The following is a 22,913-nucleotide window of genomic DNA, read 5'->3' on the forward strand; positions in this document are numbered from 1 at the left end:
TTAGTGTTTATCCTGTCAAGTCCTTTAAGAATCCTATATCTTTCAATGAGATCATCTCACATTTCTCCAAGAACGTAAAAACTAGTAGCAGGAGTAGGCCATTTGACCCATCGAGCCTGCTCTGCCATTCAATAAGATCATGGCTGATCTTTTCACGGACTCACCTCCACTTACTCACCCTCTCACTATAATCCTTAATTCCTTTACTGCTCAAAAAAATTATCTACCTTAGCTTTACAAACATTTCCTGAAGTAGCGTCAACTACTTCACTGGGCAGAGATTCACAACCATCTGGGTGAAGAAGTTCCTTCTCAATTCAATCCTAAATCCGCTCCCCCTAATTTTGAGGCTATGCTCCTCTTGTCCTAGTTTCACCCGCTAATGGAAACACCCTCTCTTATGTCTAGCTTATCTGTTCCCTTAATAATTTTATAAGTTCTGACCTAAATCCCAACCTGTTAGCCTTTGCTCATAAATCAATCCCATTGTATCAGGGATCATTCTAGTGAATTTTCTTGGAACTGCCTCCAATGAAATGATAGCTTTCCTTAAATTACTTACACTACTCAAGATGTGGTCTCACCAATACCTTGAACAGTTGCAATAAGACTTTCCTACTCTTATACTCCAACCCTCTTGAAATAAGGGCCAGCATTCCATTAGCCTTCCTGATTACCTGCTGTGCTTCTGTGTACAGCTCTTTGAGTTTTCTGCACAGTTATCCCCCAGGTCTCTTTGTGTTGCAGTTTTCAGCAGTTTTTCTAATTTACAGATAATATTGTTTTTTTAGTTTTCTCTTCCAAAATAAACAACTTCACATTTTCCCACATTTTACTCTACTTGCCAATTGTTCGCCTACTTATTTAACCTGACAGTATCTCTCTGTAAACTGCTTGTATCCTTCTCACAACCTGCCTTCACATCTATTTAGTATTATCTGAAAATCTGGCTACACTGTATTCACTTCCTCCAAGTCATTGATATATATTATAAACAATTGTGGCTCCAGTACTGAACCGTTTGGAATCCCACAGGTCACGAGTCACCAACCTGAAAGAAAAACCTTTATCCCCACTCGCTGTTTGCTGCCAATAAGCCAACTCTGTATCTGTGCCAATATATGACTGTGCCAATATGGGCTCTTACCTTGTGACTTAATCGTTTGCGAGGTACATTGTCAAATGTCTTCTGGAAGTCCAAATACAACATATCTACTGGATTTCCTCAACCCACTGTGGTTGAGACTTCATCAAAAAACTGTAATAACTTAATAAGACATGATTTTCCTTTCATGAAACCAGACTGACTCTGCTTGATCAGATTATGATTTTTCAAATGTTCTGCGATTACTGCGTTACTGCGATTCCAATAATTCAACCTTTGGATGTTTGGCTAAAATCAGTCTCTTGTCACCTGTGTTTTGCCTCCCACCTTTTGAATAGAGGTGTCACATTGCAGTTTTATAATCCTCGAGTATTTCTCTAGAATCCAGGGATTTTTGGAGAATTACATTAAGCACCTCCAATATCACTGTAACTATATTTTTAAAGGCCCTGTAATGCAAGGCATCAGGGCCAAGGGACTTACCTGCCTTTAGTCTCATTCATTTGTCTAATAATACTTCTCTAGTGATGGTGATGTCACTTCATTTCTTTCCTGTATTTTTTAATATGAATGGGATGAACAAAGTATGATCCACCATAAAGACTAACACAAAATATCTCTTTAACTCCTCTGCCAATTTTTTGGTTCCCCAAGATTTATTTTGTAAGGGGCCTACATTCACTTTGACCCCTCTCTTTTTATATATTTAAACTAGCTCTTATTGTCAGTTATATTCCTTACTAGAATCTAGAATCCCTATGTAGGAAGCTGGCTATTCAGCCAATCGAGTCCATTCAAACCCTTTGAAGAGTATCCCACCCAGATCCACCCCCCCCCTCTACCCTATCCCTGTAACTCTGTATTTCCTGTGGCTAATCCACTTAGCCTGCACACCTTTGGACTATTTGCCCTCATATTTATTTTCTCTGTCTTATTGTTTGTTCCTCCTCTAATTTTGAATTTATCCCAGTCTTCAGTGCTATCACTGACTGTGCCCTCCTTATTTGCTATTTCTTTCAACTTAATACTGTCATTAACGTCCTTGGTTGGTTGGGCTTGGTTTATCCCTCTCTTAGAATCTTTTCTCCTCACTGGGATGTATTTTTGCTGAGCGTAATGAATTATTTCCAGTGCCTACCACTGTGTGCTTACTGGCATCAAGGTAGGGCAATGGCCAAGTGGCATTATCGCTAGACTGCTAATCTAGAAACTCAGCTCATGTTCTGGGACTCGGTTTCGAATCTCGCCATGGCAGGTCGTGGAATCCAAATTTAAATTTGGAATTAAGAATCTATTGATGACCACTAAACCATTGCTGATAATTGGAAAAACCATCTGGCTCACTAATGCCCTTCAGGAAAGGAGGTCTGCCACCTGATATGGCCTACATGTGACCACAGAAATGTGGTTGACTCTCAACTTCCCTCTGAAATGGCCTAGCAAATCATTCAGTTGCAACAAAGTCTCAACAAAGAAATAAAACTTAAATGTACCACCTGACACTGACCGGAAAAGACAATTGCAAAAACAACCTTGACAACTCTGCAGAGTCCTCCTTACTAACGTAGGGGGGCACATGCTACAATTGGGAATGCTGTCTTACACAACAGTCAAGCAACAGCCTGACATAGTGATATTCACAGAATCATACATTATCGACAATGTCCCAGACATCACCATCACCATTCCTGAATATGTCCTGTCCCACCTGCAGGACAGACCCAGCAGACCTGGTGGCACAGTGGGGAGTCCTCAGCATTGACTCCAGACCCATGAAGTTTCATGGCTTCAGGTTAAACATATGCAAGGAAACCTCCTGCTGATTACCATGTTCTGTCCTTCCTTAGCTGATGAATCAGTGCTCCTCCATGTTGAACAACAATTAGACAAAGCACTGGAGATGGAAAAGATGCAATATCTATTCTGGTGGGGATTTCATCGTCCACAACCAAGATTGGCTTGGCAGCAGCACAAGTGATTGAGCTGGTCAGGTCCTAAAGGACGTAGTTGCTAGACTGGATCTGCAACGGGTAGTGAGGGAACTAACAAGAGGGAAAAACAGACTTTATCTCACCCGTACCAATCTGCAGGCTGGTATTGGTAAAGGTAACTACCGCCTAGTCCTCATGGTGACAAAATTCCTCCATTATATTGAGAATACCCCAATCATGTTGTAAGGCACCAGAACCATGTTAAATGGGACAGAATTCAAGTAGACCTAGCAACTCAACACTGGGCATCCATGAGGCACTGTGGGCCATTATTCTAGTGCAATCTGTAACCTTATGATCTGGCATATTCCCCACTAAACCATTATCATCAAGCCAGAGGATCAACCCTGGTTCAACGGAGAGTGGAGGAGGGCATGTCAGGAGCAGCACCAGGCATGCCTAAAAATGAGGTATCAACCAAATGAAGCCACCAAATAGGATTACTTGCATGCCAAACAGCATAAGCAGTGAGTGACAGACAGAGCTAAGCGATCCCACAACCAGCAAATTCAGAGCGAAGCTCTGCAGACCTGTTACATTCACTTGCGAAGATTGTGAACAATTAAACAATTCACTGGAATAGAAGGCTGCACAAATATCCCCATATTCAGTGTTGGAAAAGCCAACATGTAGTAGCCATCCTCAATAACATTTGAGAAAGTGGTGGTAAGCTGCCTTCTTGAACTGCTTTAATTCATGTGCTGTAGACTCTCAGTGCCATTAGGGAGGACGTTCCAGGATTTTGACCCAGCGACAATGAATGAATGGATATATATTTCAAAATCAGAATGGTGAGTGGCTTGAAGGGTAACTTGCAGTGGTGGTGTTCCCATATATCTGCTGCTTTTATCCTTCTAGTTAGCAGTGGTTGTGAGTTTTGAAGATGCTTCTATGGAGCCTTGGTGAAGGAGAGGTGGATGTTATGAGTATGAAGCCAATCAAGCAGGCGGTTTTGCCCTGGATCATGTCAAGCTTTTTGAGTGTTACTGGAACTGCATTCATGCAGGGAAACGGGAGCTTTTATACTACAATCTTGACTGTAGTTTATAAATGGTGGAAAGACTTTGGGGAGTTAGGAAGTTACTCACAGGAGGACCTGCTGTTGTAGCCAGAGTATTTATGTGGCTAGTCCAGTTGAGTTTCTGGTCAATGATAACCTCCAGGATGTTGATAGTGGTAGATTCGGTGAAGATAATGCCATTGAATATCAAAAGGATGATATTTAGATTCTCTCTTGTGGGAGATGGTCTTTACCTGGTATTTGTGGGGCACAAATGTTTCTCTGAACTCAGAAGGTGAGGTGAGAGTGAATGGTTGCCCCAAGACAACATTTGACTGAGTATGATATCCAAAGCATGAGTAAAACTGGAATCAGTGGGAATCAGGGTGAGTCTCTTCACTAGTTGGTATCGCACCTAGCACAAAGGAGAAATTTGTGGTTGTTAGAGACCAAACGTTTTAGACCAGGAACCCTTTACAGGACTTGCTCAGGGTTGTGTCTTAGGCTTACCCATCTTCAGCTGCTTCATCAATGAACCTTCCCCCCATCATAAGGTCAGATGTGGGCATGTTCTCTGATTGTCACAAAATGTTAAGCACCATTTACCACTCCTCAGCTACTGAATATATCTAGTCTTGTACTGCTAAGTAGGAAGTGAAATTCACATCACACAAAGGACCACTAGGACCATGAGCATGGGCAACAATCATGCAAAATGGATTTTGTTTTAGGTGAATGTAAGATGGTACATTATTCACCAAAATCCTCCCACAAGGTGTAAGCAATGGACTCCAAAGAGACTTGAAGACCCAGATTAAAATAATTAAAATATCATTATAAAGTACAGAAAATAATCATAAATGTTACTGGAATACTGGCTTTTCAACGAAAAAGAATGGAAAATAAGGGACAGATGTAATGCTATAGCTGTACAATTCAACCCAATACCTGGAGTTATTGAGAGCAGGTCTGGGTGCTATACCACAGGAAGGATATGTGGACCTTGGACAGCATGCGGGAGAGTTTTGTTGAAATTTTATATGGAGTCCAAGGGTTGGATTATGAGGAGAGATTACAACAACCAGGTTTATATTGTCTGGAATTTAGAAGGTTAGAAGCAGTTTTCAAGATATTAAGGAGGACTGAGCGGAGAGGATCAGGGATTCTAGACTTGGGGCATAATTTGAGAATTAGAGACAGACTTTTCAAGAGTTGAATTAGGAAACTTCTACACACAAAAATGGTCAAAGTTTGAAATTATTTTCTGTTGTTCAATGAATACCACTCTCACTACTGCGTCAGAATGTTGTATCCTTAAGACACATTCTAGGGGATGAATATAAAGTCTAGGCTGATTCTCTAGTAATGTCTTGTGGACATTTAAATGAGATGTTAAACCAGAGCAATGGCTAGTCTCTATGATAGATATGATATCCTTAGTGCACTACTTCAAAGAGGCGCAAGGGAATTATCACTGTGGGTGTGGCTAGGTCATTATTTATTGGCTATGCATGATTGCCCAGAGTGCACTTAAGAGTTAACGACATTGCTGAGGACCTGGAGCCAGACTGGATAAGGACACATATTCTTATTAATAATTGAGTCATTACATGGCCAACATTAGACTAATACTTTTAAATGAATTCAAATTAAATCATCTTCTATGGCTCAGATTCAAATCCATTTCCCTAGGGAATTAGCCATTAAATTAGTTTAAATGGTGCTGCTATTACATAATTTTCTTATAACACGAATTGCACGAGAATGGAACAGTTGTGTTATAGTAGAACTGACTGTACATATGTATGTACAAAATACACATAGAATAATGGATTGCAGGGATTGAGCCGCAGACTGGAATCTAAGGAGCTGATTAAGGTAAATCTTGAAGAGTGAATCTCTAAATCTAAAGTCTTATTCCTAACCAGGGTCGCATTTCATTCTGAATTTAATTTTTCATCTATACCACTACATGTGGACAATGAAGACAGACCTGGATAGTTTTCATAGAGGGGGTGTGAGTGTGACACTGAGAAATATAGTGATTGGAAGGAGGCAGCCAGGTAGATCTTATAGAATATGAGTTCCTTAATTGAGTCTGTTAACCTGGTTGAATCAGGGAGCCCTGTGCTAGCTGGGTCAGTGACATGTACTATCCACATGTAAATAAAGAGTGACTGGGTGACAGGTTACTAGCATTCATGGAGTTATTTCAGGCAGGAGGTACAAAATTGACTGCATGAACTAACTACCTTCTCAGCCGAGATCTAGGCATTTATAAAGGATTCTAGTTGACCAACCTTCATAAGGCTGACAATGGAAAGTGCTGTTTCAACACTATGTTGTCAACAGTAATTCCCTCCTATTTCTCCTAGGGATTAGTACAGCTGCTGAACTTAATCATTGATGCATCATCTACAAATCTGTACGGCTTGGCACTTGTGTGTCTGCACACTAGTGTGTATTTAATGGCCAAAAATGTAAGATGGGTGCTAATAAATGAGGTAACCTCTTTACCCAGAGAGTTGGTTTATGTGTTCAGTTTACTACCACTCAAGAGTGGTTGAACTGGATGGAGCAGACAGATGTCAGTGAAGGAGAATGGAACAGAAAGTTTCACTGTAGGAACATGAGTAGGTCATTAACCCCCTTGAGCCCCTTCCATCATTTAATTGGTCATGGCTAATCTGCATCTTAACTCCATATCTCCACCTTTGTTTTGAACTTTTAATTCTCTTCCTAACTCAAAACTGTTAACCTCATTTGAAATTTTTAATTTGCTGTATTCAACACGGTTCAAAGTTATGTGGACAGAGGTTTGAATGGGGCGTAAACACTGACATAGACCATTTCTGTGTCGTAAACTTCTGCACAGGCAGTACTGCAGATATGAAGTAATAGTGAGCCACCAGCACTTTCTGTTTGTAGATCAGACAGCTTGGAACATGTCCTGTTATTATTGCAAAAACTAACCTCTGTAGATAAGACTGTAGTTCCTGAAATACATTCTATTGAAAAAGCAAAAAAAAAACCTAAGAAATATCTATTTGTGACTTCTTAGTTAAGTTAATGATAATGTTAGGTTAAAAGGGGAGGCTTATAATATTACAAAGATAAGCAATAGGCCTGAGGATTGGGAGGCTTTTATAAAGCAGGAAAGGGCCATCAAACAAATGATTAAAAAAAGGAAAAAAATTAGAATATAAGAGTAAAATAGCCAAGAATATAAAAACAGATTGTAAGAAGTTTTACAAGATGTAGAGTGACTAAAGTGAATATCGTTGTCTTAGAGGCACAGACAAGAAAAATGATCAAGAAGAATAAAGGGAACGAAGAGACGATAGTTGACTCAAATTATTTCGCAGAAATAGAGGGTAACCAAGTAGCTACTAAGAGTGTGGAACGTAAGATAATTAATGTATTTTAGAGAAAAAAAATTGGATAAACCGAAGAGACTAGAAGATAACAAATTCTCATGACCTAACAGTTGATACAGAGATATTGAATGTAATGACGATCATTTTAAACAAAATCCCTAGTACCAGCAGGAAAGTGGCAATGTCACACAAATGCCAGGCAATTACTATCTCCAACAAGAGACAATCTTCCCATCACCCCTCAGGTTTACCATTGACCAGAAACTGAACTGGTCCAGCCATACAAATACTGTACTTAAAGAAGCAGGTCAAAGTGGAAACTCTACAGCAAATCCAGCTCAGTGGTTAGCACTGCTGCCTCACAGTGCCAGGGACCCAGGTTCAATTCCAGCCTTGGGCGACTTCTTTGTGTAGTCTATACATTCTTCCAGTGCCTGCGTGGGTTTCCTCCAGGTGCTCTGGTTTCCTCCCATAGTCCAAAGATGCGTAGGTCAGATGAATTGGCCATGCTGAATTGCCCACAGTGTTAGGTGCAATAGTCAGAGGGAAATGGGTCTGCGTGGGTTACCCTTCGGAAGGTTGGTGTGGACTTGTTGGACTTGGGGACCTAATTAAATAACTCACCATCTAATGTCCCAATACCTGTCCACCATTGATAAAGGAGAAGTCAGAAATGTAATGGAATACTCCCCATTTGCCTCGATGAGTGCAACTCCAACAATGCTCAAGAAGCTTGACTGACACCTAATCCACCACCTTAATTCCTTCTGCAAGCAATGTGCATTTGCAGCAGTATGTACCATCTAAAAGATGCATTACAGCAACTCACCAAGGCTTGACAGTACCTTCCAAATCTGTAACCTGTAATATTTAGAAGGACAAGGGCAGCATATATACAGGAACAAGCTCCCCTCCAAGGCTCTCACCTTCCAGATTTGGAAATATATCCTGATTCCATCAATGTCCTTCCCTCCCCAACAACATCATGGAAGATCTTATATTCCATGGAGTGCAAAAGTTCCAAAAGATGACTCACTGTCATCTCCTCAGAGGAGTTAGGTCCGGGCAATAATTCTTGGCTGAGCCAATAACACCCACATTTTGAGAAAGTATAAATATATTTAAAAATCCCATGAACTGGAATTTACCAAATGTAACACTGATATACAAAACAAAAGGCAGAGAGAAGACTACAGGATAGTTAGCCTGACATCAGTCAATGGGAAATGCTGGAATCTAACATTAGGGAACTCTTAACAATGCACTTAGAAAATCATATTATCATCAAAATAATGAAAAAATTGTTTTACAAGAAGAAAGTTGTGTTTGGCAAATTATGAGGATGTAACTAGGAGGGAACATAAAGAGCTTGGATTTCTAAAAGTCATTTGAAAAAGCGTTAGACAAATGGCTAACACCCAAGATAAGGGCTAAGGAAGTTAGGGTAATGTATTGGGATTGATAGAGGATTGGTTAACCAACAGGAAACAGAGAATAAGGATAAACCAGGAATTTTCAAGCTGGCAGATTGTACCACAAGAAACAAAGCTGGGGACTAAGCTATTTACAATTTATATTATTACTTGAAATAGATACCTATATGATTATTGAAAGAAGAAGTGAATTGAGAATAATATTTTTAACAAGTTACATTTCGCTACATGAGAGGTCAGTAGAAGCAGACTCACTTGAAATTTTGAAAAAGGAGTTTGAGAAATTCCATAAAGTGAAAAAAAATGCAGGGCTCTGGGAATATAGTAGGACAGTGGAGTAAATTGAGTTGTTCTCTTGAAGAGCCAGTATGGGTCTGATAGGTCACAGTCTGCTGTTGTGTACACTAAACATCACATGGTGTAATACTCTACTGTACTCTTGAACACTCCACCAGTTGATAACAGTGTGCGGACATTACAACTACTCATTCAAATTTATTTTAAGTAACTTTTATTGAAGCCAAAATAAATTAGTCGATAAAATTAGAGCTTTCAATCATCATGGTCCTTTTGTGAGAAAGTTGCAGAGAATTTTGTTCCTGCTAGTCCTTTAATATTTCAGGCTCATCAGAGTGATGTGGATAAGAAGCCTAGCTCAGTGTGTTCAACGACAGTCATTACATTTACTGCCTGTCTGGCACCAAATTGAAGTTGAATCATCTCTGTATTTAGCATTCAAAGGTCTGGAATAAAAGTGCAACAGACTGTCAGAGGCAGTTGAAAAATGTTGATCTCTTTGGTAAGGCTTGTATGTTCTAACACACATTTGGTACCAGAAATACATTGGGACTCTTTCGGTAGAAACATGCAGCTGAGAAATTAATGCAATGGATTTCAATTCAAAAGAAAGTCAGATACAGTGTTCTCTTTGATGGACTAGGTGCTCTCAGACTCTCAAGCCAATATAAAGAAATTTGGAATGTGCACAAAAACTGGAGCCCATGCTATTAGATGAGGCTGTGGTATAGTGTTAAGGTTATTGGATTAGTAATCCAGATGCCCAGGCTTAATGCTCTGGGGACAGGGGTTCACATCTCACCACAGCAGCAGGTAAAATTTACATTTAGTCAATAAGAATTGGGAATTGAGTGCTCGTGTCTCTAATAATGACCATCGTTGTAAAAACCCATCTGATTCACTAACATTCTTTAGGAAAGTAAATCTGCTGTCCTTATTCAGTCTGGCCTTCACATGACTCCAGGCCAACAGCATTGGAGACCTCAGATTCTTAACTGTCCTCTGAAATGGCTTCACAAATTATTCAAGAATAATTAGGGATTAGCAATAAGTGCTGGCCTTACCAATGAAAACAAAGGAAAAAAAACATAAAAAGTGGTCAGTGGAGATTTCCCAGAATAATACCTGGACTCCATAAGAGGCAAGATTACACAAACTGGAGGTATTTCTGCTGGTTGAGGAAATCTAAGACTCGGGGACATACCCAGATTATTCAGGAATAAAATTAGGGAACATTTCTGCACACTAGGGATGCCCAGAGGGACTGTTCCTGGGGTGGTGAGTCTATCCTATAAAGACAGATTACGCAAACTGGGCCTATATTTTCTAGAGTTATGAAAAATGAGAGGTGATCTCATTGAAACGTATACAATTTATTCATCCTAGGACAAGCCAAACAAAGACACGCATGAGAATATGAGAATTCCTAGAAGCATGGCATCCCAACTGTAACTCTATTAACAAACATGTTGACTTGGACTCCATTTATCACCGTCTGAGAAAAAAACAGGAAATGACATCACCACAGGAAATAACATCACCACATGAAAATAACGTCACCAAACCAAGGAAACCTAAACATGTAAATAGAAAGTGGGTCACTAACACCAGCGCTTCACCAGAGGCTCACTGATGATGCGCATGGTGACGAAATGTCTGAAAACGAATCTTCCAACTCAGCGAGCAAATTTACATCCAGAACCTCAACCTGAGCTCCAAATCATCTCAAAACTCACTAACCGATAAAATATTTAAAGGATTAAGTAGGTGAGATGGTTCCCCTGGTTGCAGAGTCTTGAATCAGGCAGCACAATTTAAATTTAAGGAGTATGTCATTTAGGACTGAAATGAGACTTTTTTTACCCATAGGATTGTGAATCTTTGGACTTCTCTACCCAGACTGTGAAAGCTCATTCTTTGAACATGTTTCAGGCAGAAATTGATAGATTTCAGGTTACTAGTGGTGTAAATAGTTAAACCTGAAATCTAAGGATGGGGATGGATAAAAGGTATTGAAGTATTCGATCAGACATGATTTATTAAATGACAGAATAGACTCGATGGTTAGAAAGATTCTGGATCAGTAGTGCTGGAAGAGCACAGCAATTCAGGCAGCATCTGACGAGCAGCAAAATCGACGTTTCGGGCAAAAGCCCTTCATCAGGAATAAAGGCAGAGAGCCTGAAGCGTGGAGAGATAAGCTAGAGGAGGGTGGGGGTGGGGAGAAAGTAGCATAGAGTACAATAGGTGAGTGGGGGAGGAGATAAAGGTGAAAGGTCAGGGAGGAGAGGGTGGAGTGCATAGGTGGAAATGGTTAGAAAGGCCTACTCTTGTTTGTCTTCCTATTTTGAATCTATCTTCTCAAAATGGCATTTGATGAGAGAGCAAATGTTCACTTTAAGTTTGAGTTGGTAGATGTTCATTCACTAGTGACATGAATGGATCTGTGGTTAAATCACATATTAGTCATGATTTCAAAGAATGGCTTCTTCCTGTTCCTGAGAGTCTCCAGAAATTGAGGGTTAACTTCCAGGATATTACTGCAAAAATAAGGTGAAAACTTGGGTTTTATGAAAACAGGCATCCTTCTTTCATTTTTTTTTGGATGGCTGATTACTAACTCATTAAATATAAAGATTTTCTGAAGGGTCTGTTTCCATGCAGTACATTTCGATGACTATATGACTCTATTTTGGAAATGGGGTCATAGGGCATTCTTGCTCCCTCTGTGGATGAGAGTGAGGGTCGTAGGGAGGATGAGCAAATTGACCATAGCATCATTGTACAGGGAGCCATGCAAGAGAAAGAGGAAAAAAAAATTAATTGTAAATCAGCAATAGTCAGAGGAATAGACACTTTCTGTGGCCAGGATTGAAAGTCCTGAAAGCTGTGTTGCCTGCCTGATGCCTGGGTTCAGGGTATCTCATCTAGGCTGCACAGGAACCTAGAGTGTGAAGGGATAGATCCAGTTGTCGTGGACCACGTTGGCACTAACGATATAGGCAGAAAGAGGAAAGACGTTCTATTGAGGATTATGAGCACCTAGAACCAAAAACATCATAATCTCTGGATTACTACCTGAGCATGAGCTAATTGGCACCGGATCTACAAGATTAAAGAGGTAAAGAAGCTGAAAGATTGGTATGGCAGCAATTTGTTTTAATTCATGAGAAGAAGAGAGCTGTTCCTATGGAATGGGCTCCACCTGAGTCATGCTGGGGCTACAGTCCTGGTGAATCACAGAACCAGATCTTTAGATAGGGCTTTAAACTAAGTAGTGGAGGGAGACACAGAGTTACAGTTGCATGAAAAATGAGCAACACAAAGGTTAATGAGAAGGTAGGATTGCACTTTATTGTTACTGGAAAATAAAAGGAAGGGACAGAATGCGTGAATGTCATGTTTTACAAAGGAACCATAAAGTAGGGAAACTCAATAATATAGGCAATTGTGTGATAACAGACATTTCGGCAGCAGGATTTGGCTATAAAATCACTCAAGAATTAGGGAAAATGTGTTTTGGAGAATGCCTACCTCCATTGGCATTAGAGTGATTCCAGCTGGGATCAGTTTGTGTGCTTTGTTCTGTACATGTACCCAAATCTCTGTGCCATTCTGTGTATGCGCTGGTGTCTGTGCACGGACAGTGTTGGTGCTGATCTTTGTGCCGTTCTGCGCAGTCTGCCTCAGTCTATGTGCTGTTTTGCGCATACACAATGTCGGCAAAATCTCTGTGCTGCTTTGAGCATGCATGATGTCAGCGTTGGTTTTCGTGGTCATCCTGCGCATATGCCAATGTCAGCTGCCAACAGAGCAGCTTTCTGTGAGAGGTACTCTACAGAGAGCAACGTTTTTACATTTTTCAAACGCATTGTGTTAAATATGCTTTTGTTTTGTTAATAAATATGATGTCAACCTTCATTCAGGCTGTGCTGTACTTTGTGTTAGACTTTTGGGTGATTTTTGAGTGATTGTGAGTGTTTTTTTTGCTGATCTGCCCCAACCCCATTTTTCCCAGAGACCCAATTATTTCTATTAAGCGAGATTTCGCTGGAATGCAATATGGCGTTATAGGAGAACCATCTATGCAACAAATTTAAAGGCTTTGTATCTTCATGCACAAAGCATTTGAAATAAGATAGACAAACCGATGGCGCAAATCGAGATATCTTAAGGTCACAAGGACTTTAAACTAATTTTTGGCGGGGGGGGGGAAGGCACATTAAATGGAAAAGGGCAGGAATCTAATTTCAGGCACAACAGATAAGGGACAATTATGGGAAGGGTGTGGTCTATGCAGGACTAAGGGTGCTGTACTTAAGTGCATGCAGTATATGAAACAAGGTAAATGAGCTTGTAGTCCAGATTGAAATTGGCAGGTTTGATGTTGTGGGCATCACAGCAATGTGGCTGCAAGGAGATCAGAATTGGGTTCGAGATATCCAAAGATATGCATCTTATTGAAAGGACAAGCAAATGGGCAGAGCGGGTGGGGTTGATGTCTTTGTGAGTAAGAAATCAAATAAAATTGATAACAAGAAGCAATATAGGGTCAGAAGCCATAGCACCTGTATAGGTAGAGTTGAGAACCGGAAAGGGAAAAAGACCCTGATGGGGGTTATGTTCAGACCTCCTAGCAGTAGTCAGGATATGGAGCAGAACATAAATCAGGAGACAGAAAATCCATTTAAGAAATACACTATTACAGTAATCATGAAAAATTCAATATGTAGGTGAACTGGAAAAACTAGGTTGAGAGCATATCCCAGGAAGAGGAATTTGTGGAATTTCTAAGAGATGGTTGTTTGGAGCAGTTTGCGATAGAATCCACTAGGGAAGAGACAATTCTTGATCTAGTGATGTGCAATGAGGCAGACTTGATTTGGGAGCTTAAGGTGAAGGAACCCCTGGGAGGGCTGTGAACACAATACATTAGAATTCACCCTGCAGTTTGACATGGAACAGCTTGAATCCAATGTAATGGCATTATAATTGATTTCAAGTAACTACAAAGACATGAGGGAGGAGCTGGCCAGCGATGATTTGAAGGGGAGCCTATCAGGGAAGACAGTGGAGCAGCTGCGGCAGTAATTGAGGAGGCCCGCAGAACTTTATCCCAAGGAAGAAGAAACATTCTAAGGAAGTATGTGACAACCATGGCTGACAAGTGAAGTCAAGGACAGCATTAAAAGCAAAAGAAAGGGCTCTAATGGTGTGTTTGTGGTGTCCCTACATCTGAACCAGGAGTTTAAGTCCCACCTTCACTGGAGGTGGGAAGTAAAATCTCTGAGCAAACTGATTAGCAAATATTTAAAAGTAAAAGAAAAAGCATACAATGTGGTGAAGATTAGTGGAAGGTCAGAGGATTGTGAAGCCTTTAGAAACCAGCAGAGGACAATTAAAAAAGCAATAATAGGGAGAACATGACATATGATGGTGAGCCAGCTAGTTAGAAAAAGAGTATTTTTTAGATATTGAAACTTGAAAGGGTTCAGAAAGGATTTACAAGGATGCTGCCAGGGTTGGAAGATTTGAGCTATAGGGAGAGGTTGAATAGGCTGGGGCTGCTTTCCCTGGAGCGTCGGAGGCTGAGGGATGACCTTAAAGAGGTTTATAAAATCATGTGGGGCATAAATAGGGTGAATAGACACAGCCTTTTCCCTGTGTGGGTGAGTCCAAAACTAGAGGATATAGGTTTAAGGTGAGAGGGGCAAGATTTTAAAAGGACCTAAAGGGCCACTTGTTCATGCAGAGGGTGGTGTGTGTGCGTGGAAGTGGTGGAGGCTGGTACAATTACATTTAAAAAGCATCTGGATAGGTAAATGGATAGGATGGGTTTAGAGGGATATGAGCCAAGTGCTGACAAATGGGACTAGATATATTTAGGATGTCTGGTCAGCATGGACATGTTGAACCAAAAGGTCTGTTTCCATGCTGTACAGCTGTATGACTCTATGAAAGGTAAAAGAGAGGCAAGAATAGACACTGGGCGACTGGAAAAATGAGGCTGGAGAAGTAGTAACAGGAAACAAAGAAATAGCGGAGGAACCAAATAGGTACTTTGCATCAGTCTTCACGGTGGAAGACACCAGTAGCACAACTGGTGAAGAGAATCATGGAGCAGAGGTGAATGTAATGGCCATCACTAAGGAAGAAGGTATTGAAGAAGCTAAAGCTAAACTGGTTGTAACATCATAGATTGATTTAGGACTGTCAGTCTGGTCCAATCAAGGAGCCCTGGCTGACAGATAAAATCAGGAGGGTCAGACATCCTGATATTCTGAAAGCTTGGTCTGAAGGAGCTGCATCAGTGCCTAGGACTTCTCACGTGTAAATAAAGGGTAACTTGGTGAAGGGATACTCTGTGGAGTTATTTCAAGGTCTGAAGGTGAATTAATCACATGGACCAAATGGACAACACCTCAGAGTTCTGAAGGAGATAGCTGAGGAGATTGTGGAGGCATTGGTAGTGACCTTTCAGGAATCACTGGAGTCAGGGAGAGTCCCAGAGAACTGGAAAATAGCTAAGTAAAATCTCTGTTTAAGAAGGATGGGAGTCAGAAGACAGGAAATTACAGGCTGGTTAGCTGAACCTCAGTCTTTTTAATGATTTTAGAGTCCATTATTAAGGATGAGATTGCGGAGTACTTGGAAGTGCATTGTTAAATAGAACTGAGTCAACATGGCTTCATCAAGGGAAAGGTGCCTGACAAATCTATTAGAATTCTTTGAGGAGGTAATGAGCAAGTTAGGCAAAGGAGAGTTAGTGGACATAATCTATTTGGATTTTAGAAAAATGTTGACAATATGTAGTACAGGAGGCTGTTAAATAAGATGAGAGCTCATGGGATTAAGGACATAGTACTGGCATGGATAGAGGATTGGCTGACTGGCAGAAGGTAGAAACTGGGGACAAAGTGATCTTTTCCAGATAGGCAATCGGTGACTTGTGGATTACAGAACAGTTCAGTGATTGGATCAAAAAATGTTGGAAATACTCAGCAACTTGAGCAGCATCTGTGGAGAGACACAGTTAATGTTTCAGGTTGATGACCTTTCACCAAAATCCTTTCTCCCAGCAGCATGTTATTTTACAATTGTTGTTTGCTGATTGGCTCTGGGAAGGCCAATTCATGAAGATTTACATGCTTGGTAATCAATGATAGCATTGGAGTGGGTGGGCTGGTGGGAAACAGAAGCAATGAAATGAGGAAGACACGTCCTTTTCTGAGGGTTATCAATTTTTTGGAATTCTCTTCCTCCGTGAACAGCAGAGGCTTGGTCATCGAATATATTCAGGAAATAGTTAGACAGATTTTTGACTGACCAGGAAGTCAAGAGTTATTCAGAAACAGGCTAGAAAGTAGAGTCACTTTGATCCATGCTCTTATTGAATCAGGACCAATGGCCAAATGCTCTCTCCTAACACATATGTTCGTCTTAACCTCCAGAGATATATTCATCCAAAGTTGACAAATCCTGGAAAATGCCAATTTGAAATAAGCTCAGCTCCTAATTCATATCAAAGCTAATAATGCACTAATAAGTTGAAACTGGACAGACCTCATTTGCTATAGGAACATTACAATGAGGCCATAAACTCTTCCAATTACTACACGTGGACTTTAAAGGACCACGGTACTATCTAAGTTCCTGCCAACATTTCACTCTTCACCAATGCCATGTCACCGTTATTTGTGGGATTACGCTTGCTAACATAACAACAATTACTCTTGTACATTCGGATCATAGCATCATTCCATATAAAGTGTGGCCAACTTTTAAGATCATAAGACACAGGAGCAGAAATTAGGCCATTCGGCCCATCGAGTTTGCTCTGCCATTCAATCATGGCTGTTAAGTTTCTCAACCCCATTCTCCTGCTTTCTCCCTGTAACCCTTGATCCCCTTGACAATCAAGAACCTATCTATCTCTGTCTTATTCTCAATGACCTGGCCTCCGCAGCCTTCATAGATACACCACTCTCTGGCTGAATAAGTTTCTCCTTATCTCCTTTACTCTAAGTCTTAAAGTAGCAAAGCAATTTTCCTCACTTCTTGGCCCAGAGCCTTTCAAATCTTTCCTGTATTAAGCATGTATTGATTCCATTTGAGGGAATTCAATGCATGGTGGTATAAATATTTATTTACAATGTTTTGAAAAGTAAAGATTCTTAGGGTTATACAGGAAAAATAAAAAGGCAGTGGGACCAATTAGATAGGCTTTCAAAGAGCTACTGTAGATACAATGGACTGAATGGACTGCCAAAGATTTGAACAGATTTTTGTGAACTGGCATATGATTCAATGCTGCACCATCTACCCACCCAATCTGTTCCCCTCTTACCTCCAATTCACATGTATCTCTGTCACCTGTGACAAGTAAATTCCCAATGTTGTCATGGCTCCTTCCTGTCACAAGTGCACGGATTCGTGCAATCTCTTCCGATAACTGGCCATTCAGCTCCTGCAAAAGACAAGACAGGAACATTGTAATTAAGAGTCAAGTCAAACCTTTGCTGATAGTAAACAAAAACCAAAGAACTGCGGATGCTAGAAATCTGAAACAAAAAACAGAAACTGGTGGAGAAACTCAGCAGGTTTGGCAGCATCTATGGAATGAAATCAGAATCAACGGGTTCTGAAGAACAGTCACTGGACCCGAAACATTATCTTTGTTTTCTCTCTATAGATGGCTGCTAAACCTGCTGAGTTTCTCTTGTTTTGCTCTGCTGATAATTGGCTGGCTCACTGTGTGTATCCATGTAATCAGATAGTTCTCTGTCAGAGGGACCTTTGGGCTTTGGAGTTCTCAGTGCAAAGATATACACAGTTACAATCAGGAGGAAAATCACTGAGTGAGAGACTGTATCCTACAGTTACAACTCTGCTAATGCCATTCACTCCAAGTCACTTTGGGATATTTAGTTATATAATCAGATAATGATTATACCAGGCCATTCAGCTTATAGTGTCTGTGCTGACTGTCTGCAAGGACATCTCAGCTTTCTCATCCTCCCACCTTTTCCCTGTTGCCCTGCAAATTATTCCTCTTATGGTAATTATCCAATTGCCTTTGGAAAGCCACGACTGGATTTGCTTCAGAAAATTCTCAGGAGTGCATCCCATATACTAACCACTGCCTACAAAAATAACCACCTGATGAAGGAACAGCGCTCCGAAAGCTAGTGCTTCCAATTAAACCTGTTGGACTATAACCTGGTGTTGTGTGATTTTTAACTTTGTACAAAAATAAGTTTAGTTACGCCATTCTTTTGCCAATCACTTTAAATCAGCATCCTCTGGTTCTTGACCCTTGTGTCAATGGTAACAGCTTCGCCCTATCTACTCATAATTTGAACATTTTTATCGACTTTTCTCCCCCTTTATTCATGTATGGGATGTGGGTGCCGCTAGTAAAGTTGGCATTTGTTGCCATTTCCATTATTTTGCTTAAATCAATTGACTCTCTCGGCTATTTCAGAGAGCAGTTAAGAATCAATCACATCAATGAGAGTCTGGAGTCACATAGGCCAGACCAGATTAGGATTTCCATCCGTAAAGGACACCAGTGAGCCAGACGAGTTTTATGACAATTGGCAATGGTTACATGGTTGCCATTAGACTTGGTTTCAATTCCAGATTTTGCTAAATTCAAATTTCACCACCTACCATAATGGGATTCATAGTTATGTCCCCAGAACGTTATCCTGGGGCTGTGGATTACCATTCTGTTGGTAAAATTATCATATATCACCACCACCTCAATATCCTCTCAATTATTTCTCTCATTATGGTTTTATGGTCTCTCAATTATTAATATGATAAATTGATACATAATTACAAGGAATACAAATATCATTATTTAAATCATTTATCTTATAGAAATTCAATTTGTTTTCCTGTTAAATCTTGTCATTTGTATAACACTAATTGACTAAACTCCTTCTTACTCATCACTATTGTCCAGAATCTATGATGGTCACATTGAAAAGAAAGTTCTCGGTCACAGAAGACAACAAGAAACTAACTTGTATTTGTATAATCTCTTTCACCATCCCAAATGTTTTACAGACAATTAAATACATCAGATGTGTAACATTAGAAATATTGTGCACAGCAAGCTCACATAAAATGGAAAAGGATAATGAAACAAAAACATAAATTGTTGCCGGTTTGGCAGCATCTATGAAGAGAAAGCAGAGTTAACGTTTTGAGTCAGAATGGTGATAATGGCCAAATAGTTCTGATTTTTAAACGATGTTCATTAAGAGGTAAATACTGGCCAGGATACCAGGTAAACTCCAGGTTCTTCGTCAAATTGTGCTGTGTGATCTTTTAATTCCAGTTAAATTGGGGCCTTGGTGTAATGTTTAATTCAACAGACGGTTAGTATCCTGGTGCATTGTGTTATGCGAGTGTTCATTGCTCCCATGTGAATCAATCTCCTGATCTTCCCTAAGTCCTGGATCCTGTTTACCCAGATTTTGACCCAGGAAAATCCCCCTAAACACTTTCCGTTATCAAGATTTTAGTTTGTGCCTCATAAATTTCTAGTTTCTTGCCCCTCCAGTTATTTAAAAAGGTCAGAGAGATAAACTTAGACATTAGCAAAATATTAATCTCAGGTCTTCTGTACAGAAGCAATAACTGACTGGATTAGACACAAGTATGAACTGATTAGAGAGAATTGCATAAATTTGTAAAGGGTGGATCATATCTAATGCACTGAGTAACATGCAGTAAATATAAAAAGTACTTATGGTTCTCATCTGTACAGACTTCCAGAAGACATTCAACAAAGCTCCACATAAAAGATTTCAAACAATTAGAATTGGAAGCAATTTATTGACTACTGTATTGTCAAACTGCTTTGTACATTTTGTTCACTTAATGTCCATACATTTAAAGGGAAGGGAATCTAGAAAAGATTAATGGAGTCCACAAACAACATGTGAAACAGCTCAGCTTTTGAATGAATCTTACTGTTTCTTCCCAAGTACTTCATATTAATAACGTTAGGGAATGATTTAGGAGATAGGAGATGGAGAATAAAGATAATGAGTATAGGTTCAACATCCAGAACCCAGCTTTCCAAAAATCTGGAACTGTCTGAAATCTGGACTTTTTGTAATGGTCTAGTTTTAAGTTTATGGATTGTATATTGATCAGGTTTATCTCAAAGTCTTCTCTCTTCATCTTGTTTAAATTGCTTCCTAGAAAGAGGAGCTTTCACCTTTCGTTCCTATTATGGAGCAGAATCATTATTGAACTCTTCTGGGGAATCAGTTACTCAGGCTTGCTTTGGTTTTTGATTCCTGATGAAGGGCTTTTGCCCGAAACATCGAATTTCCTGCTCCTCGGAAGCTGCCTGACTTACTGTGCTTTTCTAGCACCACTCTAATCTAGACTCTGATCTCCAGCATCTGCAGTCCTCACTTTTGCCTACTGCTTTGTTTTTCTCCACCAGGGACGTGCAGATGAGTAGATGGCAATGGGGGAGGTGGGGGGAATGCAAAGTTAGGAACACTGAATAACTTAAACTTACAATCATATTTTGTATTTTGTGTACTAAGAAAGGGGTAATATAGTATTTGAGTTTTTAGGAGATTGGTGATGGGGAGTCTATAAACCTATCATGCATAAATCACTGAAAGTGGCAGAACAGGTTGAGAGAGCAGGTATGTCAGCAGCGAGGGGAAACATCTTATCTAGCCTGACATGCCTTGCATTAATTTTGAAAATTTAAATGAGATCATCTCTCATTCTTTAAATCTCTAAGGAATGCAGATGCAATTTCCTGACAAATGACAAACCCAACGTCCCAGGGATTAATTTGGTGAACCTGTGTTGCATATCTTCTGTGGTAAGTATATCCTTCCCTAGGTAAAGTTAAAAAAAAAGTTATAGTCCAACAGCTTTATTTGAAAGTACAAGTTTTCAGAGCACTGCTCCTTTGACAGGTAGCTATTGTGGCAGGATACATAGGGCACAGAATTTATAAGTAAAAGATCAAAGTGTCACACAACTTATATGATACCTTAGACAAACCTAGATAGCTGTCACATCTTTAACTACTTAGAACATAGAACATAGAAGAATACAGCGCAGTACAGGCCCTTGGGCCCTCGATGTTGCGCCGATCCAAGCCCACCTAAACTACACTAACCCACTATCCTCCATATACCTATCCAATGCCCTCTTAAATGCCCATAAAGAGGGAGAGTCCACCACTGTTACTGGCAGGGCATTCCATGAACTAACGACTCGCTGAGTGAAGAACCTACCCCTAACTTCAGTCCTATATCTACCCCCCCTTAATTTAAAGCTATGCCCCCTTGTAATACCCGACTCAATACGCGGGAAAAGGTTCATACTGTCGACCCTATCTAACCCCCTAATCATCTTGTACACCTCAATCAAGTCACCCCTAAACCTTCTTTTCTCTAGTGAAAACAGCCCCAAGTGCCTCAGTCTTTCCTCATACGATTTTCCTTCCATACCAGGCAACATCCTGGTAAACCTCCTCTGCACCCGTTCCAATGCCTCCACATCCTTCCTATAGTATGGCGACCAAAACTGCACACAATATTCCAGATGCGGCCGTACCAGAGTCTTATACAACTGCATCATGACCTCAGGACTCCGGAACTCAATTCCTCTACCAATAAAAGCCAGTACGCCATATGCCTTCCTCACCGCACTATTTACCTGGGTGGCAACTTTCAGAGATCTGTGTACATGGACACCAAGATCCCTCTGCTCATCCACACTACCAAGTATCCGACCATTAGCCCAGTACCCCATCTTTTTGTTATTCTTCCCAAAGTGAATCACCTCGCACTTAGCTACATTGAATTCCATCTGCCACCTTTCTGCCCAGCTCTGCAGCTTCTCTATATCCTGCTGTAACCTGCCACATGCTTCCTCACTGTCAACAACTCCTCCGACTTTCGTGTCATCCGCAAACTTGCTCACCCAACCTTCTAACCCCTCTTCCAGGTCATTTATAAAAATGACAAACAGCAATGGTCCCAAAACAGATCCTTGCGGAACACCGCTAGTGACGGCACTCCATGAAGAAACTTTGCCATCAACTACTACCCTCTGTCTTCTTCCATCCAGCCAATTCCTAATCCAAACCTCCAACTCACCCTCAATGCCATATCTCCGTATTTTCTGCAGTAGCCTACCATGGGGAACCTTATCAAACGCCTTACTAAAATCCATATATACCACATCTACCGCTTTCCCCTCATCAACCTCCTTCGTCACCTTTTCAAAGAATTCAATAAGGTTTGTGAGGCACGACTTGCCCTTCACAAAACCATGCTGACTATCCTTGATCACATTATTCCTATCTAGATGTGCATAAATCCTATCCCTTACAATTCTCTCTAAGACTTTGCCCACAACAGAAGTGAGACTCACCGGCCTATAGTTACTAGGGCTATCCCTACTCCCCTTTTTGAACAAGGGAACCACATTTGCTATCCTCCAGTCTTCTGGGACTACTCCTGTAGACAAAGAGGACATAAAAATCAAGGCCAATGGCTCTGCAATCTCCTCCCTTGCTTCCCAGAGAATCCTAGGATAAATGCCATCAGGCCCAGGGGACTTATCTATTTTCACCTTTTCCAGGATTTCCAACACCTCTTCTCTACATACCTCAAAGCCATCCATTCTACTTATTTGTGCCTCAGTATTCTC

General features: G+C 40.5%; 1 protein-coding gene across 9 annotated transcripts in view; it reads right to left on the reverse strand.

The window, feature by feature from the left end:
- The window catches only part of LOC122542310 (uncharacterized), a 370,387-nt gene that overhangs the window by 23,005 nt on the left and 324,469 nt on the right, over positions 1-22,913 (reverse strand). For 7 of the 9 annotated variants that reach the window (XM_087978361.1, XM_087978360.1, XM_087978363.1 and 4 more), the window contains one exon: positions 17,551-17,670. In XM_087978361.1, the coding sequence (XP_087834487.1) occupies positions 17,551-17,670 (120 nt within the window). The other 2 variants (XM_087978366.1, XM_087978365.1) reach the window with 2 other exon arrangements.

The sequence above is a fragment of the Chiloscyllium plagiosum genome, unplaced genomic scaffold (genome assembly GCF_037043375.1).
Source record: "Chiloscyllium plagiosum isolate Xiang-an unplaced genomic scaffold, Cpla_swu_hap1 HiC_scaffold_33, whole genome shotgun sequence".
In the NCBI taxonomy this organism is placed as follows: domain Eukaryota; kingdom Metazoa; phylum Chordata; class Chondrichthyes; order Orectolobiformes; family Hemiscylliidae; genus Chiloscyllium; species Chiloscyllium plagiosum.